General features: G+C 44.1%; 1 protein-coding gene across 1 annotated transcript in view; it reads left to right on the forward strand.

Moving 5' to 3' along the window:
- LOC136447075 (SRC kinase signaling inhibitor 1-like) overlaps positions 1-24,470 on the forward strand; it is a 93,283-nt gene extending 68,813 nt beyond the window's left edge. The window contains exons 9-36 of the mRNA XM_066445751.1: positions 179-301; positions 681-1,013; positions 1,285-1,444; positions 1,814-1,972; positions 2,893-3,076; positions 3,646-3,866; positions 4,221-4,392; positions 4,849-4,986; positions 5,813-5,943; positions 6,348-6,423; positions 6,712-6,795; positions 7,092-7,227; positions 8,539-8,658; positions 9,110-9,361; positions 10,041-10,895; positions 12,335-12,418; positions 13,387-13,407; positions 13,692-13,916; positions 14,360-14,659; positions 15,219-15,311; positions 15,751-15,822; positions 17,641-17,814; positions 18,430-18,649; positions 19,100-19,209; positions 20,039-20,176; positions 21,194-21,234; positions 21,859-21,948; positions 22,230-24,470. Of these exons, the coding sequence (XP_066301848.1) occupies positions 179-301; positions 681-1,013; positions 1,285-1,444; positions 1,814-1,972; positions 2,893-3,076; positions 3,646-3,866; positions 4,221-4,392; positions 4,849-4,986; positions 5,813-5,943; positions 6,348-6,423; positions 6,712-6,795; positions 7,092-7,227; positions 8,539-8,658; positions 9,110-9,361; positions 10,041-10,895; positions 12,335-12,418; positions 13,387-13,407; positions 13,692-13,916; positions 14,360-14,659; positions 15,219-15,311; positions 15,751-15,822; positions 17,641-17,814; positions 18,430-18,649; positions 19,100-19,209; positions 20,039-20,176; positions 21,194-21,234; positions 21,859-21,948; positions 22,230-22,332 (4,815 nt within the window). The 3' untranslated portion in view covers positions 22,333-24,470. The remainder of the gene's footprint in view (positions 1-178; positions 302-680; positions 1,014-1,284; positions 1,445-1,813; positions 1,973-2,892; positions 3,077-3,645; positions 3,867-4,220; positions 4,393-4,848; positions 4,987-5,812; positions 5,944-6,347; positions 6,424-6,711; positions 6,796-7,091; positions 7,228-8,538; positions 8,659-9,109; positions 9,362-10,040; positions 10,896-12,334; positions 12,419-13,386; positions 13,408-13,691; positions 13,917-14,359; positions 14,660-15,218; positions 15,312-15,750; positions 15,823-17,640; positions 17,815-18,429; positions 18,650-19,099; positions 19,210-20,038; positions 20,177-21,193; positions 21,235-21,858; positions 21,949-22,229) is intronic.
- Positions 24,471-25,341: the final 871 nt, after the last annotated feature.

Below are 25,341 nucleotides of genomic sequence, written 5' to 3' on the forward strand. Positions count from 1 at the left end.
GTATCTATTTGAAAATTATGGGAGGTTCACCAGAAATTTCTTGATATATGAAATACTGGTACAGACAGAAAATCTTAAAGAAACATTTTGTATTAATTTGCTTTCTTCCACCAGTCAAAGGGTCCATGTATACAGTTGTATCTATGCATCTTACTAATCTCGTAATCTTCCACTGCAGTCGAGAGGCCCCCCACCCCCAATGAGTGGCCCTCCGAAGCCAGCCCACGCTGCCCCACCCCCTCCTGCGTCCCCACGGCACACCCAGGGGGGAGCCCCACCCCCTCAACACCAACAACAGCAGGTGAGAGGCAAAGTTTGTCAGCTGAAGTGACAAGTGTTTCCTAGATGACATGTTAGCCCTGGAGCCTAGGAGTTGGACTGTGTAGGCCCTGGAGACAGTCTGCAGAACCAACTGCACTGTTAGAGAAGTCTTTGAGCTGTTCAGATACGCTTTGTTTGCAAATAAAACTTGATCAGACTCCAACTCAAAAGGCTGTTAGTGACTTTCCATTGAATATGCAGAACTGAGAATTAGTTGAACCATGACAAGTCAGTCTTATCTAGATTCAGATATGACCAGACTACACATGTAATTGTCTGCTTGATGGTCTTTTGGTTACGCATTTTAGATGAGGTCATTTCTGCTTTCACATCTTTTATCTCTTCCCCTGTACCTACAGGTGAACCGTCAGCAGACCACGTACTACGTGAGCCAGTCTCAGGCTGCACCTCAGCACAGCGTACAGCCTCCCCAACACGGCGTGCCCCACCCACAGGCTGGATCCCCCCACCCTCAACATGGTTCCCCCCACCCACAGGCCGGATCCCCCCACCCACAGCATGGTTCCCCTCACCCTCAACAAGGTTCCCCCCACCCTCAACACGGTGCCCCTCACCCTCAGCAGGGAGCCCCCCACCCCCAGCAAGGTGCTCCCCACCCCCGTACGTCCCCCCACTCCCCACATGTGGCCCAGCAGCATGCGAACTACGTCAACGTTTACTCTGCTCAACAGGTGGGTGTCAATTGTTTTTGGGGTGGAGTTGGGCTCACCAGCAGTATAATCATAGTTGTTAGATGAAGTGCATTTTTGTTGGTGCAATCTTGTTGGTTGGTTGTACTTTTGGTTGTTCGGAAAAGATTTGGATGGTTGTATTTTTGGTTGTTCAGAAAAAGATGAAGATGGTTGTATTTTGGGTTTTTCCCTTCTATGTAATGATCTGCATTGTGAATGATGTAACGATAAATACTGTTTTGATTGCTTACTTGCTTTTGTTGCTGTTCAGATGTCACAACAGAGAGGAACTCCGCCTCAAGGTCATCCACAGAGAGGAACTCCTCCCCAAGGTCGTCCGCAAGGTCATCCCCAAGGTCACCCTGGCATGCCAGCTGGAGTACCCAAGTCAGCTAGCATGCCGAACTACTACCAGCACAGACCTGCGCCAGGTGAGCTGCACCTGTTAGTATACACACCTGCCTACCTGAGGGAATGCTGGACATCAAATGTTAAAGTAGCATGGCCTTAGATATTTTACCTGGTGAAGTACAAAATGATTGATGTTACGCTATCGAATGGAACGTAAAGCCGAGGGACCCGTGTTTGAGAAGAGCCATACATTGAGCATGTTAAGAACCTATCACACTTATCAATAGGGGTAGGGTTCTAACTTTACAGTCATGTCTCTGGTTTGACATCTTGAAAAGGTGATAGTCATCTGTTAATTGTGTTATGTCAGTCCTTCCACAAATGTGTTAGATCTCAATACATGAAAAAAATTGATGAAAAAAATTAATTTTGTGACTTGTGTCCCGTAGGTCCTCGCCCAGCAGGGCCAGGTCAGCCGCACCCCATCCAGAGGTCAGGTTCCGCCGGCCCCCCTCCCGCGCACGCAGGGCGACACCCCGGGCAGAAGATGCACCCTTCCCAGCATGCACCAGCCATGTACCAAAGACAGACGTCCGGGCCCAGCTCAGGTAAGTCGCAGAGTGAGTAGTAGCTGAGGAGCAGAGCAGGACATGTCTTTGGGGAGGGCGGGGATGAAAATGACATGAATAGCATTGTTGAAGTTTCCCTTTTGTTGGGGGAAGAGCCTCAATAATGCTAAATTATCAGTGTCAAAAATGAAATAGCTTTTATCAGTAAGCACTTTGTGAAGGACCCAGAATCTTTTGAAGGTGTATAAAGAAAAAAGAATCAGGTTGCTAAAACAAGTTGAAGGGGGAAAAATAAGTAACATATAGAGGTTGTAATGATGATACATGTAGATGGGAGGAAGCACAAAGGTCATCTGGTGATTAATCCAGACTGATGCGGCTTTTGTTGCTTTAAACTCTTCATCCTCAGTTTTCCACTTTTTGCAGTTTCTAATTCTAAAAAATCTTGGACTTTTTCGTTTGAGTTTTACTTTTTTCTTGAGTGCAGTATCGTTTGGTTCTTTCTTGCTACTCTAGACATTAAAACAATAGTTTTTCCTCCCTAACCCCCTATTCCTAACCCTCCAATCCCATATCTCCCCCTTCTTCTGACCTTGAACGACCTTCCCCAACATCCCCCTCCCCCATCTTCGGTGGCTTCCTTATTGGGCGTTCCACCATCCCTAACCCTCCTTTCCGACCCCATTTCTCCCTACTGCTGACCTTGAATGACCTTCCCTAATGCTCCCCCATCTGACCTTGACTGACCTTCCCTAACACCCCCCTCCCCATCTTGGGTGGCTTCCTTACTGGACGTTCCACCATCCCTAACCCTCCTTTCCCACCCCATTTCTCCCTCCTGCCGACCTTGAATGACCTTCCCTAATGCCCCCCTTCCCCATCTGACCTTGAATGACCTTCCCTAACACCCCCCTCCCCCATCTCGGGTGGCTTCCTTACTGGACGTTCCACTAACCCAGGTGGCTCGCGTGCTTCCCCCGTCATGGGAACCCAACCTCGAGGCCGACGCTCTTTACCGCACCTGGCAGGGTCGGACGTGGAGGACGAGGTCATCCAGCAGCTGCGCACGGGTCATCGCCGTGGTTACGGGTCGTCACAGACGTCAGGGACTTCCTCGCCCATCGTGAATGACGATGAAGCAAGGTAAGAAATGTTAAAAGAAAAGGTCAAAATAAAATGAAAACGGTCCAAAAATCTAAGCAGTATGACTGTATGAAATACTACATGTAATTGCACGGTGGCTCCTGTTTTCAACATGCAGTGTGTTGTTCAATCTTTATTGATACACATGCACTAGTCAACTATGCAAGTTTAGTTCCTCCGGTCAAGTTATCCATTAGAAGAAAAGTCCACTCATACTGGCATTTAAAATCTTCCATAGTTCGAAGACAGATGTTTTACTTGTTGTTGTAACAAAGAACCTGAAAAAAATCAAGGGCTTGTAAGACAGCAATTGAAAATGGGGCCTTTTTTAAATTTTGCTTTGAAGATGAATGTTTTTCGATTGATGCCACAGACTATGTTCGATAACTTGTCTCCCCTGAAAAGCATGTATTTCTTGTCCATAAAACTGCCCAAAAATGGCATTGCAAGCTTTGAGCAGCCTTGCTAGTGTAGGAAAAATCTTTTATGTGATTTTTGTCATTCAAAATTTTTGTTCTTGATTGAAGCCGGCAATGTTGTATAACTTCTGTCTTGTCTCCCCTGAAAAGCATGTATTTCCCGTCCATAAAACCGAACAGAAAGCGCATGGCGAGCATCGAGCAGCAGATCGCCAGCCTGGCCGGGTTGGTGCAGACGGCGCTGACGCACGGGGACGAGACACAGCCGGCCTCCGGGGCCCCGCCGGGACCCGGGAAGGACGAGGAGAAGGGACGACATCCCAGCGTCACCCGGTCCGAGAGCTCGCAGTCAGGGCACTCAGGATTCAGTGGTGAGTCATGCCATACATTGTATAGTGAAGCCTAAAATTGCAGATGGTTTCTTAGAATATGTCTAAACATCTTGAAAAGCAAATCTTTTTGTGGATCGCAAACGACATCCCAGCGTCACTAGGTCGGAGAGCTCACAGTCAGGGCACTCCGGATTCATTGGTGAGTGTGAAGCTATCTGGTGAAGAATATCTCATGACTTAGTGTCCTTTCCATTAGGCAGTTTACCAGGTATGTTAACAAACCTGTAGTACATTGTGTAAAATTTGTACTATTCGTAGTCTTTTGAGACTGATGAATGCCTACTACTAACAAACAAACAAACATGAAGGTGACCATGTTGTTGTTCCCCCTAGCGGAGAGCATTAGCACGGTGTCCGGACGTGCGTCGTCCCCGGTTGCAGACGAGCGTGTTGCGGAGAAGGCTATCAGATTACAGCACACGACGAAGGGGCTGAGAGAACAGCTGAACCAGCTGCGCATCATCCACAGACACAACGCACAGGAGATGAACGATACATTCGAAAAGTGAGGTTTTTCTTTGTTTCTTCTTTCTCCCAATATTTTCTTCTCATGGCCTAAATTCAACATATTGAATACATATGTAAGTTGTTGACTTGTCAGACTGCAAGGTATCACATGTTAGTGCCCATTTTCCTGGTATCCCCCAGAAAAAGAATGAACAGTAGCTCTTTTTGTCACCTTGATACCTTGTAGTTACTGTAGATACAGCATGATTCCATAGTGGTGGCCAATTGTAAGTCTGCGACCCTTACCCTCTTACCCTAGGGTGAAAGGAGACATCCAGGTCAAGCTGTACATCATCTAACCTTTATCCTCGACCTTAATACAGCATAATTGCACATACCTGTAGTGTAGCCAGAAAGTTTCTAACCTTTCCCCTCTGACCCAGGGTGAAGAGATAAGTCCGGGTCAGGCTGAGCAGTCCTTAATGTGATCTTTAACCTTTCTCCTCTGACCCAGGGTGAAGAGAGAGATCCAGGTCAGGCTGAGCAGGTCACCGAGCGGCAGCATTCACCCCGTCAGGACGCAGAGGTCAAGGGTCGACCTGGAGATGCACAACTTCCGGAAGAGAGCTGAAATAGTGGAAAAAAAGCTGAGGTAAGTTGTACTTACTAATAGATAATGCTTTAAAGCTTTGGGTGGACTTTTTCAGTGCTGAGCCAATCCTTTTCTAAATTCAGGCTCAAATCCCAGTCTACCCATCAGAATCAGCTTGGCAAGCTGTAAGTGGTTGCTATGACTGTCGTTTGTCGAGAGCCACGACTTGAGCTTATTGTAAAAAGATCTTCCACGCTTCCTGTAAAGAGTAGGAGACTACATGTATGCTTCAAGGCAAATCTTCTGCACGCTGTACCAGTCCTGTATGTACCACTTCCAAGTACAGAGCCAGAGTATTACAAGATTTTAAATGTAGCAGGTTGTATTTTTTTGAATTTGTGTGTTTGTTGCTTTCACATTGACCTGGAGGGATGGGTGGAGGTTATACATTATTATAGCTACTTGTATGATGAAGGTTTAAATGTATTGTATGTTTCCCCTGTAGTGAGCTGGAGAGATGGGTGGAGGAGGTGCGTACAGACGTGGTGAACAAGCGCTGCAGAGTCAGTGTGGGGATGTTAGGGTTAGGATTGGGATTAAAGTTTTATGTGTATTGTATGTTTCCCCTGTAGTGAGCTGGAGAGATGGGTGGAGGAGGTGCGTACAGACGTGGTGAACAAGCGCTGCAGAGTCAGTGTGGGGATGTTAGGGTTAGGATTGGGATTAAAGTTTTATGTGTATTGTATGTTTCCCCTGTAGTGAGCTGGAGAGATGGGTGGAGGAGGTGCGTACAGACGTGGTGAACAAGCGCTGCAGAGTCAGTGTGGGGATGTTAGGGTTAGGATTGGGATTAAAGTTTTATGTGTATTGTATGTTTCCCCTGTAGTGAGCTGGAGAGATGGGTTGAGGAGGTGCGTACAGACGTGGTGAACAAGCGCTGCAGAGTCAGTGTGGGGGACGTGGAGGCCATGCTGAAGGCTCTCAACAGGTCGGAGAAGGACTGGAGGGAACTACAAGGTACGGCATGATCTGTTTCTAAAAGTATAATCTACATTGTGTTGTACATTGTAAAGGAGATTGTCTTAAAAGCATTCTGCATTTGTTGGATGGTTGGTTGGTTGGTTGGTTGGTGGTTGGTTGCTCAAGAAAGTATGACTGAATTTAAAAGATTTTGTGTATGAGTGTGTGTGTGTGTGTGTGTGTGTGTGAGTGAGTGTGTGTGCATGTGTATTTGTTAATCTCTTAGCTTGAAGTTTGGAGAAGATGTTATTCCAATTAAGAAATACAATGTTTTTCCAGATGGCTCACCAGTCGTTCCATGTCAAGTCAATCCCTTGCGCACATTTCAAGACTTATGAAAACTGCACCTTGACTGTACATTTGTATATTCTATGTTGACATGCTTTCCTGTTGTTTTACAGACACCTGGCCGGGGCTGAATGAGGAACTGAAGGCAGTCCTGTCAGCTGAGATGGAGGTCGTAGTTCAAGAGGAGAGGTCAGTCCCACTTAACAGCAATATTCAAGCAGGACCAAATTATAAGACAGCTCAATGAGAATAAAGTACAATAAGATTGATTGACATAAAAACTAACTTTGAAATTTTGGTATACTGTATATAGATTATTTTGTTTTGAATATCTGTGTATTGTAAGAGCATAAATCTGTTCACAGCTTGCTCTAATCTGCTTAAAGTCAAACAAGTTTGTTATACCATGTAAATTCTGCTTAAAATGCGAAGTGGTATCGATTTAGAATTGTCTCACATGGAACTCTCTATACGCAGGTTTGTTAACGATGAGACTGACAAGGTGGAGGGTGCGCTCAAGAGGATCAAGAAACTGACGGGGACGCTGCACACGCTGCAGAGGTGAGACTGGTGAACAAACTTGCTTTTAGCACTGACATCAAGTTGCACATTGAGTTTAACACCCACCACAAATTAGAAAACATGTACCACCAAAGTACAAAGGAGAAAGTGTAGCAAAACCACCTTCAAATCTATTTGTTTTTGTTTATAAATCTTAAGGGTAGTTCCTTCAGTTAACAAAGCAAATGATTTCCAAGGTAGCCCTTGGTTAACTGTGTATTTCAAAATTCTGTTCTTAAACTTTTTTTACAATGTAAAGCAATATAAATCATTTATTTCAATTTTGTCCCCCCCAGACTAGCGTCGGTTCAGGAGCACCGCCCGGCGCAGGTTCCCGTGTTCGAGCAGAAGGGCGAGCCTGATCAGGAGAAACTGCTGGAGGAGATCAAGGGTCTCACACCGGACCACGAGAGGAGGCTGCAGAGCATTCAGGTCAGTGTTTTTACTGCTGGGACAACAATGAACTTCTGAGAGAGACCCTGTACACTTGATAAAAGCCCCTATCACATAGTCAACTAGCTTTGGCGGCTACCGTATTTGCTGATCGCCAGAAGGCCGCCCAATTTCAAAATCTACAGTGCGTCACGCCTCATTTTTGCCTGAAAATCTATCCTTCCTTTTTTTAATGGGCCTTGGTGACCTGTAAAAGTCGGTGAATTATTTTCTAAAAATTGTACAATGGCCACTCGGTGACTTGTAAACGTTGGTTTATTCCTAAGAATCATGTGATGATCGAGATAAGGCCTGGGTGTGTTTCTGCCGAAAATCTTATTTAGAGCTCACAGACTTGATGACCGATCGATTTTCGTGCTGTGTGTCAGGGGCTTGAGAAGTATACAGCAGTGTTCTCACCAGGATTTTTTCACAGTGTAGGGGCATCTTTGCGTGGCAAAGCCACATGGCAAGCGCTACGGGTGTGAGGATGAGGGCTGCAGGCAGGAATAATGTAGGGGCGTCCGGGGCATCCTCCCCCTAGACAATTTGAACTTTAAAACTCTCAAAGACACTATTTCCTGCATTTTGAGGGCTAAAGTTTGTGAAATAAAGCCAAAGTTTTTTCCCTTTGCATCAAAACAACAAAAAATCCCCCCTATGCTGGTTGAAACACAGCGTAGGGGCCAGAATCACAGCATAGGGGATCCAAATCACAGCGTAGGGGCCCCCTACGCTCAAATGCCCTGGCGAGAACACTGTACAGTATCATGTGTGTTTTTCCAACATGCAGCGTGTTGCTGGCACTCGCCGCATCATTTCACACCAAACATTTTAATGTGGATCTCCCCAGTACCTTTCCAGGTCTCTTGCATGCTTGTTGGGACATATTTGCCACTGACAATGCATGTAAAGGATTACGCCTCAGTTTTTCTTCAGTTATAGTATTTAGAACTTTTATTATAAAATATTCTTTTTTTCAGCAAATATCCTTATAGGACTTATTGGAATTGCCTTTTTTTCTCCTTTCAATACTGAATGTTGGACATGTATTGCTAATGCTTCTTTTTGGTTAACTTTATATACTTTGGTTGCAGTGAAAACTTCAGAACTATCATCTTGTTGGCTGTGCACATTTGTTGTTTGTTTGTGCATGCAATGTATTCCGTGTAACAGGTTCTTTTACAATTATATTATCAACATTATTTTCAAAATAAATTTTGTATTCAGATTTCTTCCACCATTTGTGTTCTATTGTTCGTCTGTGCCTCTTGAATCACCCCTGTCCCTCCCTTTATCATCTCCCCCTAGCTGTTGGAGGAAAAACTGCAGCAGAGACGTGTAGTGCTCCTTGCCGCGTTGTTTAAACCGGACTCGTTTCGGGCACGGTCAAAGGTCAAACAGATTCACGTTTCCGGTAGACGAAAGCGGGTATAGTGTATAGCGATATTGTGGTCATGCGTTTGTGGGCTTATTGCAAACAACGTGGTGCTATATAACCCTCTAATGTTTATGCAAAGGAAACTCACTACATGTAGCTAACCAAAAACCAAATACCATTCCACCATCTGTGTTCTTGCCTGTTATGTCGTAGTGCCTGTCACAAACTTTTGAGTGTGGAACACGAGCATCTGTGTCTGTACGTTTGTTCACAAGGTGTATTTCACATCATGATGTCAAGTCACGGATTCCTCCTTCTGTAAGCCTGTGTGTGTGTCACTGCCTCCAACCTCAAACCATCACGGTACACCTCACAAGTAACGACACGAGTCGAGCATGGGCTGTGTGAGCTACGGTTAGCAATATCTCGGTAAGCACACTACTGGTCTGTCTGTACAGCAGAGCCCAGACCCATGCTTGACACATGCCCCCTACCCAACAGGCCTCACCGCAGCCTGCAAAGCCACCTGAGGACGTGGCAAAGCCTGCAGAGAAGCCTGCAGAGAAGCCTGCGGAGAAGGCTGCAGAGAAGCCTGCGGAGAAGGTGCAACCGGAGCCTGTCGTCTCGGAAACAGACAGCTCTCCATCCAAGGAGGAGCAGATGACGCTAAGTCCATCTTCGACCTCCATGAGTTCCGAGCTGACTTCCCCAGGACAGTCTGACCTTCAGGAGTCTCCGCAGGACCAGACCAAGGTGCCTTTGGCCTGCATGACCTTGAGAATGACCTTGAGAAAAGAACATGTACTTGTTAAATCTGCATGATTGGTTGAAGCAGTTCTTACCCATTGCCTCGCACCAGCCGCAAAATGCAGTTTTTCGCCAGCAGTTTTGCACCAAAGCATGGCATGTCTTGAGTTGGTTGGCAATGGCAAGTTGTGATTGCTGTAGGCGATCGCAAACTTAGAACACATTGGCACAGACAGGCTACATAGATGGTGTACAGAAAGTTATTTGCATGGGTTACCGTAGTACAAATTTTACAGTGTAGTATGGAGTGATAAGTTATAAGTCAGACCAGTCAGTCATTGTGTAGATGCTGCTGGCATGGTTAACACAGAAATATACAACAAGAGGCAAAGGCCCCATAGGTGGTCAGGGTTCTGAACAGAACACATAGTCTGAAGCTTATGGTAGTCAAGACCACCATTTTTCCTATTTATCTCCACAGCTGAATTTGTGGGTCTTCATCTCTTGTTGTGACCACCAAAAACACAAAAGTTAATGATTCCAGTAACTTCACCTAACCATAGGAACAGTCACTTGAGTGTGCGTTGACTAACCACGTTATGTGTGTCTGCACCGAAACATGTTTGACTCAGGGACTCTGTTGTAACATCCGTACCAACCTACTGAACTAACCCTTTTCTGACAGGACTCACCCCCGATGAAGGCGTCACCCCGTCCGGTCCCGTCCCCAACCAGGCAGTACTCACGAGAGATCCCTCTTACGAAGAAGCCATCCCCTCAACCTAGCAGCCCCCCTCCAAAACAAGCTGGTACCCCCCCTCCAAAACAGGCTGGTACCCCCCCTCCAAAACAGGCTGGTACACCCCCTCCAAAACAGCCTGGCACCCCCCTTCCAAAACAGCCTAGTACACCCCCAACAAAACAGGCTATCACCCCCCCTCCAAAACAAGCCATAACCCCCCTTTCAAAACAGGCTGGTACCCCCCCTCCAAAACAGTCTACCACCCCCCCTCCAAAACAAATCACTCGTACAGTTTCTCCCACCAAAAAAGCCCCCAGCCCCACTATACCACTGAAAAAGGAAGTTCCAACCGTCGCCAAGGAAACCAAGACAGCCCCGCCCCCACCCCCTGTCAAAAAGAGCCCCCCTGCTAGCTCCCCCCCTCTGAAGAAACAGCAGCCGCCTGTGCCAACCCCCCCGCCGAAACCCGGTGCCCTCCCTCACTCACCCCCCTGGCAGAAAGAACACCGCTCGGTCTCCCCTCCTATGATGAGACCCATTTCGCCCCCGGCTAAAATCGACAGCCCGAAAACCTCCCCATTGAAGAAGGAACCAATCCCAGCCTCCCCGCCGCCAGCGCGGGAATCAGGCGCTCCGTTGTCACGGGAGCCGGGCGCTCCGTTGTCCCCGCAACGTCGCGAGGTCCGCTCGCCGGTCAAACCGCCCTTGCCCGAGAAGCCCCAGTCCGTCCCGCCTCCACTTCTCACCATTCCACAGCCGCAGCCGGACCCGGCAGCCTCACCCGATCACGATGACAACGTAAATGCACACTTACCTTCTTTCTTTGACCATGAAGACAGTTTTAATCCGGGCTGTCTCCAGGACCCGTCCCTCCGTCCCAGGACGGAAATGTGCTTGTGGGGATGGAACAAAGTTCACCCTGTCAATCTGAACTTTACGACTTAAAATGCATGAATGACAACTTTTGTAAGCTTAAAATGACATAACAATAAAATTTAAGAACACGAGCTCCCAAACGATGAGTGGGAAGGAAAAAAATTTCAAGCTGGAGACAGCCCTGCTAAATGCTCACTTAAACAGTCAAACCTGTACCAGTGGCCACCTCAAGAAATGGCCACAGTGGCGACTTTTCTGGCCCCTTAAGCCCCTGTCACACATTCAGGACCTTCCTGTTCTTCTGACCACTTCCCAACCAAGGTCGGCACTAGGTTTGAAGTAGCCTGGAATATTCTAGCCCCAGCACGCTCTTCTGGTCACATCTAAGAAAAATATATTAACTTCCTCGAGTTTGATTTGTCAAAATTCATAGTCAACTGGTGTCGACAACTCGAGTTGGTCACTATAGACAGGTTTGACTGTGGTTTGTTCTTTCATTGACTCCACTTTGTGTTTTCCTTTTAAATTTAGCGTGTCTTCTGTGTGTAACATATTAACAAGAAACAGATTTAAGTTCCCTTCTAGCCATCATGACGATAGTTAATAGTTGCATGTCGATTCATGTTCTTACATCACTTTCCACAAAACAGACACCAACTGTTAATGATATTGAATTGTAGTAACTTCACAATTAGAGTTAGTAATACTTAGTGAATTAAAACTTAAACATGACTACAAGTTTCTTGGTGAAAAGCTTTCAGACGGCGTCTGCCATCTTTCTTGTATATATTAATGCCTCACTGGGAAGGGTGACAGAAACATGAATTTAGGCCTATTTTAACAAGAAAGTAGCCTTTTGTTATCAAATTTGTATTGGTTATTGGGTTAGGCAGCAGGGAGAAGGTTAATTATCATGGATGTATAACAAGCAAGGGTCCTGGTGTTTGGAAACTGATATCTTGCCATTTGATTTGTATGATGGTTAAACTTTAAGATATACATTGTGCATTGTATATGATAGGGGTAAATCTACACGGTTTTCTGAAGACCAGATAGTTTGTTAGATATCAATATCAATATTTTGTCTGCCTTTATGCTTTATGTGCATCTAAGAACACTTTGTATGTCATGTTTTAGCAGAACTGAAGAATATGCTAGCCACCCACCCCACTCATTTTGCCAACTTCCCTTTGTTAACAACTTTTCCCCAATAACGTTTTGGTATGGCATGAAAAAGAAACAAGTTTCATGTTGTGTGTATACAGAAGTCTTGAAAACACATGTAGAATTGCTGAGAAAGTGTAGCGATGCCTGAGATTGTGGGTGGTTTGATCAGCTGTGTTGTTGTTTCTCCCGCGAAGCTGCCTCCACCGACGACCGAAGCCACTCTGCAGCGGCATAACCGGTTCAGGGCGCTCCAGCGTCTCAAGACGAAATTCATGCAGGTAGTGACGTCGCGTTAATGCATCCCGGAATGGCTGTGTTTGTTGCTGTTTCGTTGTCGTCTTCGTTGTTCGTTTTTCCCCTGGATGTTTGTAACATTTAACGTTGTCAAGTGACGTTCTCTGTGTTCTAACATCGTTGCCCAACGGTTAATAGTCGTTGATGTTGTCGTTGTGTCTTGCACACGTTCTCACTTGGTTGTTGCTGTTTTGCATCCTGGCTGCTTTAAGTTTTGAGAGCTTTGTGCATGTTTTTTGGCCCTGCACCATCTGTGGTCGTTGTTGCATGTTCCTCTGGGCTCAGGCTTGTAACGTTGTGTTTAACATTGTCATCTCAAGTCTTCAACATTACGTTGCCACACGGGTCCATGTTGTCATTGTGCACAATGTCATGTTTTATTGTTGTTTAGTTGTTGTTATCAAAATTATCTTCGGTATTTTCACAGTTCCATGCCTTTATTCTGGTACTGCATGCATGTCACTACATGTTTACATCCTTTGACAATAATTAGCCAAGTGAAGATAAGCTTATAATAAAAGGATAATGTGACGTCATTGCAGCACATGTTCTTTGTCCCATTAATAACTTTCATTGGTCTCTTGTTTGCGACACAAAGCTTCTGGCACATATTGCTTAAGTCTTACTTTTTTTCTCATCATGTTCACTTTGTAATAACTTGTTAAGATTTACATTCCACGTCTTTGCGCCCATGTACGTGTTAGTCAGTTGTGATAAGAAACTGCTTGACGAATAATGCACCTCAGTCTCTGTAACAGTGTCAAGAATATATAACAGATATATTAACCTTCTCCCTGCTGCCTAACCCTGTAACCAATGCAAATTTGCTGGCAAAAGGCTGCTACAGCAGGGAGGAGGTTAATTCTAGTCAATGCTAAGTTCTTGTAAACCTGCCTCACAAATTTGTGTCCTCATCTCACTACCACATTTCTCTTCATCGTTTTACATGTAGCGTCATTTTAAGCCCGTCAAGGTGTGTGTGTCTCGTAACGTTGGTCTTGCCTGCATGAAACCGTGCTTTGCAAGTATTGCTGGTAATGTTTCGAGCAAGTCAAGTGAGAAGTTGTTGAATGTTTATCTTTTTGCATGTGGCAGCCTGGGTTGTTTTAATGTCAGTTCCTTTTTTTGAACGAGAAACATTTTGATGGTCGTTTAAACTGCTAAAAACGACAGTCTAAGCTAATGGATAGGTCTGACTTTCACCAACTTTCTCTACTCTGTACCTCTTTGTTAACCTGTTCTCCAAAACTGCTATAGGAGACCAGCCCTCCTCCCAGTCCTCAGCTCAGCTCTCCAGACTCCAGGAACAACAACAAGGGGTCGCCCAAGTTCGACAAGGAGTTCAAGAAGGAAATCAAGAAGCAGAAGAAAAGGGACAAGAAAGCTGAGAAACAAAGGAAGGAGGAAGAGAAGGAGGAGAAGAAGAGGAAGAAGAAGCCCCCAAAACTTGAGATGCCTCACAAGGAGCAAGAATATTCTCCAGTACTTTCCCTTTCTTTCTTCTGTCTGTGTTTCTTACTAGTGAACTGCATGGCATGCACTGACAGATCATGTCCGTTTTTATCACTGACAATAATGCTCACAAGCCGGCACAACGTTTTACCATGAACCTTACAGGGCCTGGCACAACATACAAGTCAGAGGACTGTTGCAACTGTGCAAATATCTGGGTTTCTTTTTAAAAAACAAAGCGTGGAAATAGGAAGTATATAATTATATGACCTACATGTTGTATTAGAGAAATCTGTAGCTACATGTACGTAGTAGGGATAGGTAGGTTAGATTTCAAGTATTGACTCGATGGCCACACAGACTAGATTTTAGTTTGTTTGATTGAAAAGAATATAATTTAGGATAGTTTCATGGGATGTCAAGGATGAGAAAAGTGATGTACATCTGCACTGTACTGTCATTTCTCTGTGTAGAGTCTGGTCTCCCCGTGGGAGCGCAGAAAACCCCTCTCGCCGACCTTGGAGATGGAGTTTGAGGAAATGGAGAAGGCTGAAGGTCGCAGCTCTGAAGGTCACGATCCTGAAGGTCACGACTCTGAAGGTCGCAGTCCTGAAAGTCGTGACTCTGAAGGTCGCAGTCCTGAAGGTCACGACCCTGAAGGTCGCAGTCCTGAAGGTCGCGATTCTGAAGGTTGCGGCAGCGAAGGGCATGGTTCTGAAGGTCGTGGTTCTGAAAGTCACAGCTCTCCCATCACCCCTCCCGACACGACACGTGTAGGTCTTGCCATGGGCTGGGGAAAGCTCCTCTCAGCCTGCTTGTAAAAGCATCTTAAACTAAAAGTAACAGAAAAGAGCATCTTAAAGTAACACGTCTTGGCGTAGGAGGTTGTGGCCTAGTGTGTTTGGCCTGCGTAGTTCGGGGGCAGTGTAGTCGAAGATTAATGTTTGGTGGCATGGGAGCTGCTGTTAAAGTGTGATCATAACGCATCTAACCTGTCTGGCTCATGTAAGAATAGAAAATTGTGACGAATAGTATATTACTATGCGTGTACATACTGTATATTAGTGAGTTGTATGGACCATACAGTCATACATGTATATTACTATTTAAATCATATAGTAATCATATCACACAATGAGTTACAAAACTGGAAATCGCTAGGAACAGAAAAAAGGAACAGTCTCTGGCACTATCCTTGTATGACCTCTGCGCATCTTGACCTTAAGAAACAGTTCTAAAAGCCGATGCCTTTTTCCTGCTGCCCTCGCCTTTATTCCTTCTCCCGCGTGGAGCTAACTTCTCGCCCTGTTGTCGCCCCCCCCCCCCCACCAGTCGGCCGGGCCGTTTCAGCTGGAGATTCACCACCGCACGACCCTACCAGAGCTCAACACCTTCGATCAGGCTCCCTCATCGGAGACCTCCTCTGTAATTCTCCCTCCTTCACTCATTCTTCACTGCATGCTTGTCGTTTTGCTTGCACCTTGGTGAATGCCATTCTGCGTGTGCACAGATAGAGTCTAACAGTCACAGGTATTTCGTTGAAGCGTTTCACAGCAAGATTTTCGTTTCAAGTTCCTATACATTCACACAAGTTCTGAAAGCTATATATATGTCTGGTTTCATATTTGGGATATCGGGTATGCAGTACTGAGATTTTCTTCAACTGCAAACAACATAGACTTGTATTGTGCATGCATGCTTACAAGGCTGCTCTTTTTGTAGAGATTTTACCTCACAAGCTTACGTGCTTTGAAAGATTCTAACCAATGAATTGAAAAAGACGCTCGACGTTGATAGCAAAGACGGTTTTAGAGAACCGTTGCTTCCACTGATGATTACAAGTGAGCGATTTTTTTCTCCGCAGGGTACGACCACCCCCACGGGCGATAGTGGTCTGTCCGACTCGCTGCTCGAGGAACAGCTCTTAACCCAACATGTAACTCGGACTCGTTATTTATTCGTCTGTTTTACGAATCACTCATTCACGTTTTCCCTTCCAGGCATGTGTTGTGTGCATCATGTGTCCCTCCTGTCTGCCTCTGTGTTCTGTCCATCGAGTACAGATCGGGGTAAAAGAGAAGATTTTGGCAGTTTCAGAATTGAGGTTTTTGTTTTCATGCCCCCCTATAAATGCAGCTTGACGACTTAAGCCTGTCTCTACTAAGGGTGCTGCCATGTACTACATAAATTTTTTAATCATTTGGATACAGAAGAATCAGCAAGGTTAATTGTTGTTACAACACTTATTGGTCCTAATTTTTCTGTTACCAAATTAAAGTTTGATGGTGTTTTAAATTTGCAGTTATACACAAGTTTCCACCTGTGAATCAGCTTCTATTTTTCAAATTCAAATCAGGTCCCAACTTTCTTCTTTGCATGTCACGGTGTATAGTGAAACTGCCAAAAATCTTCACTTTTTACTGGGCTGTCTGCCCTGAATGCTCTCTTATTTGTTCTTACTGTTTCCATTTCTGAAGTTGCAGTCATGTCTGCTCTGAGTGGCCGACCCACATGTAGCATGGAGCCTGCATTTTACCTCTGTTGTTCTGCACATTGTGTACTTTATGTGTAAAGTTGCTACTTCCCTCCCTGCAACCATCCTAGGACCCCAACCCCCACATGGAACACTAAAATATACACTAACTGCTGGGTACATGGAGCTTTCTGCTACCCTCATGTTACTTGTGCTGCTTTTCAACATGGCTGCCGTCACTGCAGTAGTGACCTTGAAAAGTTACTTCCCAGGGTAACAGGAAGGTCGTCATGTACTAGAAGTTCGTATATGACCCAGCTCACCCAGTCTCATGCTAACCTGACAGTTATGTCATCATTCTAACCCGACATTTTAGCGCCCGCAACTTTCAGCCATGTTAGTGATGCCATCTTCCGTAGCTATAGACCCAGCTGGCATGATTTAGGCACTAATGTTGATATTTAACCCGCCTCTTCTTTCTTTACATTTCAGAAGCCTTGAGTACGATTAACCTTGTTTGCTTGTGAATGTGCAGTTCGCAACCCTTGCTGCTTCTCAAGAATGTGTGCATTGCTTAGATGTCTTGTTTAAAACATTTACTTAATGTTTGTTCACATTATTTGCTGGATAACCCTAACGCTTTGTACTCTTTGTAAACATGTTAGATTTCGATTGTGATGTTTTGTTCATCTCATTGATATCGATAACCATTGTCTTGCTTCATTTGACCATGTTTAGCAGTTGCTTAATGTTCTTTGTTCCATTGGTTGATGTTCAACTCATATTTCTGTCACATACATGTACACACTTCCCCATTTAAGTGTGGTGCAAGTATAGAGGCTTACATCTTAGAGGGAGCCTATGTCAGTTCTTTGAAACACACTCAGAGATCTTGATCATATTTTAGATAATCATCATATATTATATCTCAATGAAGTTTTTGAATAAGATACCCATCAAGGCATTTACATTGCATTGCTAAAGGCATCCGTGTACAATATACATAGTTTTCTAGTCGTACCTATGTACCTTACTGTCACTATACATGAATCTTGTGTCTTGTTTAAGCTTATGTCTGATACTTACACAAATGCAGTCATAATGATATCCTTTCTGCTGTATTTTACAGAATAGCTCACACTAAATGCATGGGCTTGGATGGCGGCAGTATGCTTTAATCTTGTGCTGCTACAAATAGGTTTTAGTGTTTTACATACAGGGCAATGTCTTGTAGGAGGTAAAATATACAAGAAAGTAATAAGAACGTCTTAAACCTTCCAGGCTGCAGAAGAAGCGCGGGAGAGACGACTTCGTCTGGGCTCGCACGGGCCAGAGACCAGGAAACTGGTGGAGGCTCTGAAGGAGGCTGAGGAGACACTGCAGCAGGCAGCCGGCACTACTGATAACAAGGACAAGATTGAGGTGTTGATACCCCAGGAGAGCCCCAAGGTGGAGGTAAGGGGCTCAGCAACACATGCTGCACTTAACATGGTACAACAAATGACAATGTGAATGAATGGATGAATGAAGGAAGGAAGGAAGGAAGGGAAGAAAGGAAAGATGCAACTGTGCAAAATTGAAGTCATTGATTTCACATCATGGAATGTGACAATCATGATGACAATGCTGTGATGGTAGGTTTCAAAACATGATAACCAAAAGGTATTTACTAATAGATAGATTCACTTTTCTTTCTTGAGAAGAACTTTTGGGAAACATGTTAATTCAGATCAAGGATTTCTTTTGATCAAAAGACTTCCTAACCATTGCAAAGAAGGCCAGTCAACCAGGCTTTCTTTCAAATTGCCATTTACAACCCTTCTGAGTAAAATTAACTTGCCTTGATACATGTATATATATATATATATATAAGTCTTTCTTTAGCCTGGGTGCCATCCTAGTTACATTTGTAGTTACATTTAGTAGTTTGATATTGAGTATGGGAGCTGCAGAAAACTGACTAGGATGGCACCCAGGCTAGGACTCACCAGCTTGAGTGTTAAATCCGGACGAAAGATGATGATGATGATGATGATTAGTGTTAAACATTGTTTTGTTCCTTCTGCACAGAATGGATCTCAGCACTCCCCCTCGGGCCAGGTCCTGGAGCCAGGGAAGAAGGTGCCGCCCCCTCCACCCCCCAGGAAGAACTGGATCACCTCCCCGACCTCCCCCCCTCCCCGATCCCCTGCACACAGCCCCCCCGTCACTTCTTCTGTACAGTACACCGGCAAGGCTACGGATCTGGACAAGGCACAGACAAGCTACACAACCAAGACCATCACTACAGGTAATAGGATTGAAAAAAAACAGAAAGAGTGCTAAGATATTAGAAAGTATGCTATATTTGTGTGCGATCAAACGTCAAACGTCAGGCGCAACCTTCCTAGGGAGAATGCAAAATGTGGACGGCCTCTGTCTGCATTCAGGCCATCCCAAGCTAGATGAGGCCTTCATTTGACGGGAAGACGCCCCTCTGGCGGAAACACTGCCTCGGCTCGCCATACAGTCATGTGGACATTGGGAAGAAAAACAGTAATCTTAGCTGATAATCCATGCATATCTCCTAAGTTTACAGTAATTTGTTCAGATTGAAGGTGTTTGATGGTGATAAGTTCAACTCCATGATAGCTTGTAATAAAGGAACACTACCAGGGGATAGTGTAATTACATGCACATGGAATGCTGTTGATGCAGTCTTTATAAAAACATGCCCCGTTTCCCTTTCTCTGTTCCGCAGTGTTCAGAAGTGCGACCAGTCCGACCAACAAGCCGGGTTCCACCGGGAACCACAACGACAACAACAACCAGGTTACCAACAGGAGGGAGGGGGGCGAGGGGGCCGAGAAGGTAGGAGCTTCTTTTTGTGTATTCAAAAATACTGATAACAGCTAGTATTAGGGTGGTCAGCACTTTTTCTACAATTGTCAACGTATGTACAGTGTACAGGAGTTACCATACGCAACATTTTTACATTAAGAGTGTTTGAAACAACACATTGCTTTTCATTCTTTCAGACATCCTTTTTTTCGAGAGCAGGTGTTTAAGTGATTCTGACAATTGCTAGGACTCACTATGAAGAAAATTATCAGGCCACCAAAACTCATGAATCTCTTCGATTTAAATTTTGAAGTTTTTTTGGCACAAATTCTTGATTACTGACCACATTCTTCTGACATCACCATATTGACTTCTTATATACCGGTATTGATGTATCTTTTACTAATATAAAGTCTCTCTGCTTCCCTTCTGGGATGATGACTGTATCATCTGGTAAATATTTTTCCTCTTTGCTGCAATATATCTTCAACATCATTGTATAATCTAAGACTTATCTTTTAACATGTACTTGAAATTGATAAGCTTAAGCATGAACTTGCAATAGGGCCACACAAATCTAATTTGTTGGTTCTCAGTTTTAAAAACATGGAACTAAGCTGACCTGAAAGATCAACATGAAAACAGTCTAAGACGGTAGTCTGTCACTTTGTATAATTTACGCAATTTCAGACAGCGTAAAGCCATCTGTTTTCAGCAGGTCTTCTTGCTGATTTGCTTATTATCTACATGTACATTCATGTATCAGAAAACCAAGTAGATCAATAGTGTGACCGTCATCTAAGCAATGTTAGCAATTTTCAAGATCATAACTACAATGTTAAACTACCTGCTTCCCCAGGACCAGAGGGTTTGGTTCTCGCCCACACCGACCACTCACACCATCGAACGGGAGGAGGATCTGGACCCGCAGGAGAAGAAGAGGCAGCTGCAGGAGCAGTACAACATCCTGCAGCAGCTGCAGAGGGAAAACATGCAGGTGGGTACAATAGCCTGCAGCAGCTGCAGGAACAGTACAATAGCCTGCAGAAACTGCAGGAGCAGTACAACATCATTCTGTAGCTGCAGGTTATAGCAGCTGCAGATGAGCAGAATAATCTGCAGCAGCTGCAGGAGCAGTACAATAGCCTGCAGGAGCTGCTGATGGCCATAATAACCTGCAGCAGCCGCAGGAGCCATACAACATTCTGCAGCAGCTTCAGATGAACAGAATAACCTGCGGCAGCTGCAGATTAATAGAACATGCTGCAGCTGCTGATGATGACCAGAACATGAATGTACTGCAGTAGCTGCAGAATAAACATCCCAGTGACAATGAAGACAGTTTGGCTGGAGGACTCTGTTGTAGTGTTTACTTGAAGTCATTACTAGGTAGTCACAGGGCAAATATTGGAGTAGCCATGAACCTATAATGATGATGACACCCAGGCAGGGAGGCTGTGGAACTGTGAACGGTTGTAGAAATATAGATAGAAAAGAAATTATATGACAGAGAATGAACCAAAATTTCTGTGACTATTTTCCTGATTGTCTGAAAGAAATGAAAAAGAAATAAGATTTGTGAAGTTGGCCAGGAGTATCAAGAGTTTGATTGAATATTTTGCGAAGGATTTTCAGGGTCAGAGTCCTTCTAAAAGGTGATACTGTAGATATGTGTTGGTCTTGTTTATCACGCAAGCCACTAATGCAAAGTTAACAAGTCTCACAGCATGGACATGTCCATCTGCTTTTGTGTAAATCTGACTGACTGGTTGACTAAAGTCCATTTTATTGAGATGATTCTGTTAATTTTTACAGTGCTAATCATGTTTGATATAACTGTGTTTGCATGTATTTAGGTACACATGTGTGTCATGTTTCTAATAATTTCAGGATATCCCTGCACAGAAAAGAATATCTTTGTTCATTTCCTAACATGTTGTATGCCTGGGTGTACTAACGTGTCGCCCCCTAACTCACCCATGTTTGTCTGTTCCTGCTTGCATGTTCATGTCAGACCCGGGGCCAGCAGAGCAAGACCGATAAAACACTGACATGGTAAGGCTGTGTGTCGTGACGTAACAGACAACTGTACATGCTGATATACACGTAACATATGATAACAATCCTCAACATGCCTTCTCATCAGCTGAAACCTGTATGCTCACAGAAACTATTTGTAGTTCCAGGACCTATTTGCAAAATTCATGTCACAAGTTCTTTAACATTCTTCCTGCTGCCTAATCCTATAACAAAAATTTGGTAAATAAAAATGACTACCTCAGCAGGGAGAATGTTAAAGGATGTCCAAATGTCTGTGTGACACTCACCAAAAGTTATTTGTTCATGTCAGTTACTAAGCAGTTTCAGATTAGTGAAAGTTTTCCTTTTATGATGTAACATCTGATCAAGCTTTGATAACTTTCAAGGAAGTGCAAATATGCCAATATTTGGGTGAAAGCTTTCTTCAAAACAACCAAGAGTTGGATACCTACACTTGTAGCACTGGTTTGGTCTGATTGTCCATATGCCCTTTGGGCAAGACTGACCGTAATTGTCAGTCCATTGAATCGTCGGCCTTGGTTGTGTTAAAGAAATCTTTTACCCAGTGATTAACCAACCTGATGAAACTAGTCACGGCTATACATGTTTATTTGTTGTTTGTTTTTATTTACTTCTTAGGAAGCCTCCCCCGAACCTGAACAGTTACCTGAACAAGCCAGTCCCACCTCCCCCACCTCAACAAGCAGCTCGGACAGCGTCGCTTCCCAGGTCTTGTCTTGACTTACTATTCTATTGAACAATCTGAAATTGTCTTTACTTCATCAACATAATCTATTCAGATTTTTGGTATAAAACCTGGTTTTGCCAGATCTTTTTTTAGTCACTGACGAAAGATAGTGGATGCTGTCTGAAATGTCTGACTGTTTCAAAATTTTATCCAGTTGCTTGAGTAACTATTACCTGGATGTCTAACCTTCATTGATGTATCATATTATGTGTTATGTACTTTCAATTTGTGCAAATGAAACAAACCATGTGTATCCCACCAGGTCCAACAAACCGTCCCCCTGGGGAACGGCCGGGTTCCGTCCGGCGCCGCGCGGCTGGAGCAAAACGGAGGAAGAGACGATCGGGGAGGAGCAGCTGCTGTGAAAACCGTCACCGAGACGATCCAAACCGTCACCACGGACGGGCAGGTCAAGTCCGAAACAATCATTTACTGACGAGGCTGAAAGCACAACGTCTGTGTTCTACACTAGGGACAATCAAGCCGCGGCTTCTGTGTATCAAAGTTCGTTAGGATATATTATATATATATGATATCAACCTACTCATCCAGAACAATCAGTTCTTTGTAGATATTTCTGTTCTGATGTGGGTTAAAAGTTTGCTTCTCGTAAGGATTATTACACAGCAATGAATGTAGGTTATAGGAGAACTGTAACAAGTGACCTGAAGCTCACGTGAAGATTACACACAACTGTATTATTCAAGAACAAACATGACTGTCGGGTGCACCACCAAAGCCACTGAACCGCAACTACAAAAACAATTTCTCACTTCTAGCCTGGTATATGACCTGTTGTAGGCTGGTCTGTGTTGTTTGCTTACACTACAAGTTAGATGGGAAAAAGCTGGTGTAGATCAGCCCAAACGTACCTTAAGTCCAGGCTATGAGAGATCCGTGTAGTGTCTTGTACATCTAGCATCTTTAGCTGCTGTCTGGCATAGGACTTTTGAACAGGGGCATCGTGGAGTTTGATTTTCTTGTACTTCAATAGACATTAACCCTCTCAAACCTACAGGAACCACTTTGGGGTACCTTTAGCAGACTGAAGGTCAATTCCTTACAGCCAGTTATATCCCTTAGTTCTTGGATTTTTGCTGGGAATCAATGGCACCTATTGGTACTAAAAAGCTAGACATGCGGGTTTGATATAGACCTGTCTGAATGTCCTGAATTAGAGGATTTTTTTCTTAGTTTTGCCCAGTCAACGATCCATCAAAAACAGAAGTGTTAATGAATTGTTGTTTACATTGTCCAGAAATGAAGGGGGAAAGTCCTGAGAACAAACACATAAATGTAGTGCAGCCCTGCAGTCAGACAGCAACATAAGATGCTATGATGTACGCTGAACAAACTTCTTGCTGTCGTGCCAAGTGGATAAGATGAAATTTCCTAGAACTTCTCATAGCTCGACTCTACTCTATACTGTACAGCACTTTGTGATAGGTATATAGACCCATTCATGTGTTACGTGTATTATTATTATTCTGTAAAATTTGTACCATAGTCTCAATAAAATACTTAAGAATTTGATTTAAGATTGGCGGGGAAACTTAGTGTCCTGCCATCAGCTGTTGTGAACTACTTAAGATTTTGTTTAAGAATTTGTTTAAGTGTAGAAGTCGCCAAGAAGACTCCTTAGTGCCAACCTACTATGCTGTAAAGTCCTTCTAAAGTATTCCTGGCTTCTCATCACTAAAGAGTATGATTTTGTGTGTTGTTTGTCCGTTAAATAATATTAGACTTATTTTCAGACAACAGGTTAAGATTGCTGTAATATATAGAACCATGTAATGATACAAGTGCGCCTCCTAGCAGTTTTTGATAGCAACGCAACTGCCGATAGAAAAGTAGGATGTAGAGACCTTTTTGTACTGTGAAGGAAAACGACATATCAGAAGTATGTAACAACAGCGTCTGTACATGTATGTGGAGTACCGGTAGACGAGTGGTCGTGTGTGCCGTCTAAGGATCAGAGAATGTTTAGGGAGAAGTTAGAAGTATAGTGAAATAGGATGAGGATGGGGGTAAATGTTGAAGGGTGGTGAGATTTGGTCCATTGCAGTGTGACGTTGGTGAAAACTTTATACTGGATGTGAGAACCGCAAGCTGGAGGATGGTGCAGTACCGTGCCAAACTGACAGGGGGCAGCCCCTACGGTTGACTAGTGATATATACCTTACCACAGCTATGACGATATATGTATGATATGCAACACGAGCAGACGTATCTCTACAAGGTTTCTCTCCTTATTTCTTCCGATTTGACGTTGTGTGTCACAGAATAATTGCTGCCAGGTGTAAGACTTTTAGTCCTTAATGTAAGCTGCTTTGCGAAGGTAATACTATAGTTCGAGTTAAGATTTAAAGATATCTTCCTTGGCAACCTATTTTTACAGCCTCTTGTATATGTGAAACGCTTGTCGCCTGCATGAGAACTTTATAGCAATGATTGATTTTGCTCCGTGTCAAAGCAATAAATAAATTATTTCGAAAAATAACAAGGAGAGTTTTGTTGTGTTCCTCTTTGTTTAAATAGTGACTGAAGAGACAGGAAAGGAAAGTGATCTCGAACCAGTTTTAGCTCAAATGAACTCAATGAACAAATGAGCTAATCTTCCACTGGTCGTGACAGAGAAGACAGACGCTATATATTTACAGGTTCATTGTACCGGGGAAACTCCCTAGCTCTTTTCGACGAGCACAATGAACAGTAGACCACGGCTTGTCCTAAGGACTGCGACCCTTTCCGGTGGCGTGCATGTCGGGTGAGCGACACAGCCGGGATCAAACCCGGGGCTTCTAGTTCCAGAGGCAAGATCGCTTATCACCGGACTACGCTCGCTACCTAAGTTGAGGTTTGTCTGTATGTTAACTTTATTTCAACCAATCCTCAATGTTGATTATTACAATTTACTACTGTATATGTTCAGGCAAGTACATAATAAACTGTGTTACTGGTGAACATGAACATAATTTATCCCTTTGCACTGCCTGCTAGCCTCCACCAGGCCTTCCTACGGGCTACGCCTACGGGTCATAGTTGAATAATTGGCCAGCAGAGTCAGTCTGCCGAAAGGTTGACATTTCCTCCTCCAAAAAAGAAACCAAACTCGCCTGGTAAATATTCTCCCTGTAGGATGGATGGACTAACTTTCTGCAGTAAATGAAAGCTACATTTATTACAGCAGAAGTAGTGTCATGATTGGCGGTAAGCGCACAATTTCATCGTCATTGCGAAAAAATGGGCTGAGTGGCCACATGGTGTGGTTCAAAAGAGACATGTATATATATCAGGCAAATGAAGTACCGCAACATGTTATGTAACCAAGGATTTTAACCTCCTTGATGTAACTTAGCTTTACTACCCATCAT

Source organism: Branchiostoma lanceolatum, chromosome 13 (genome assembly GCF_035083965.1).
Source record: "Branchiostoma lanceolatum isolate klBraLanc5 chromosome 13, klBraLanc5.hap2, whole genome shotgun sequence".
Lineage (NCBI taxonomy): Eukaryota > Metazoa > Chordata > Leptocardii > Amphioxiformes > Branchiostomatidae > Branchiostoma > Branchiostoma lanceolatum.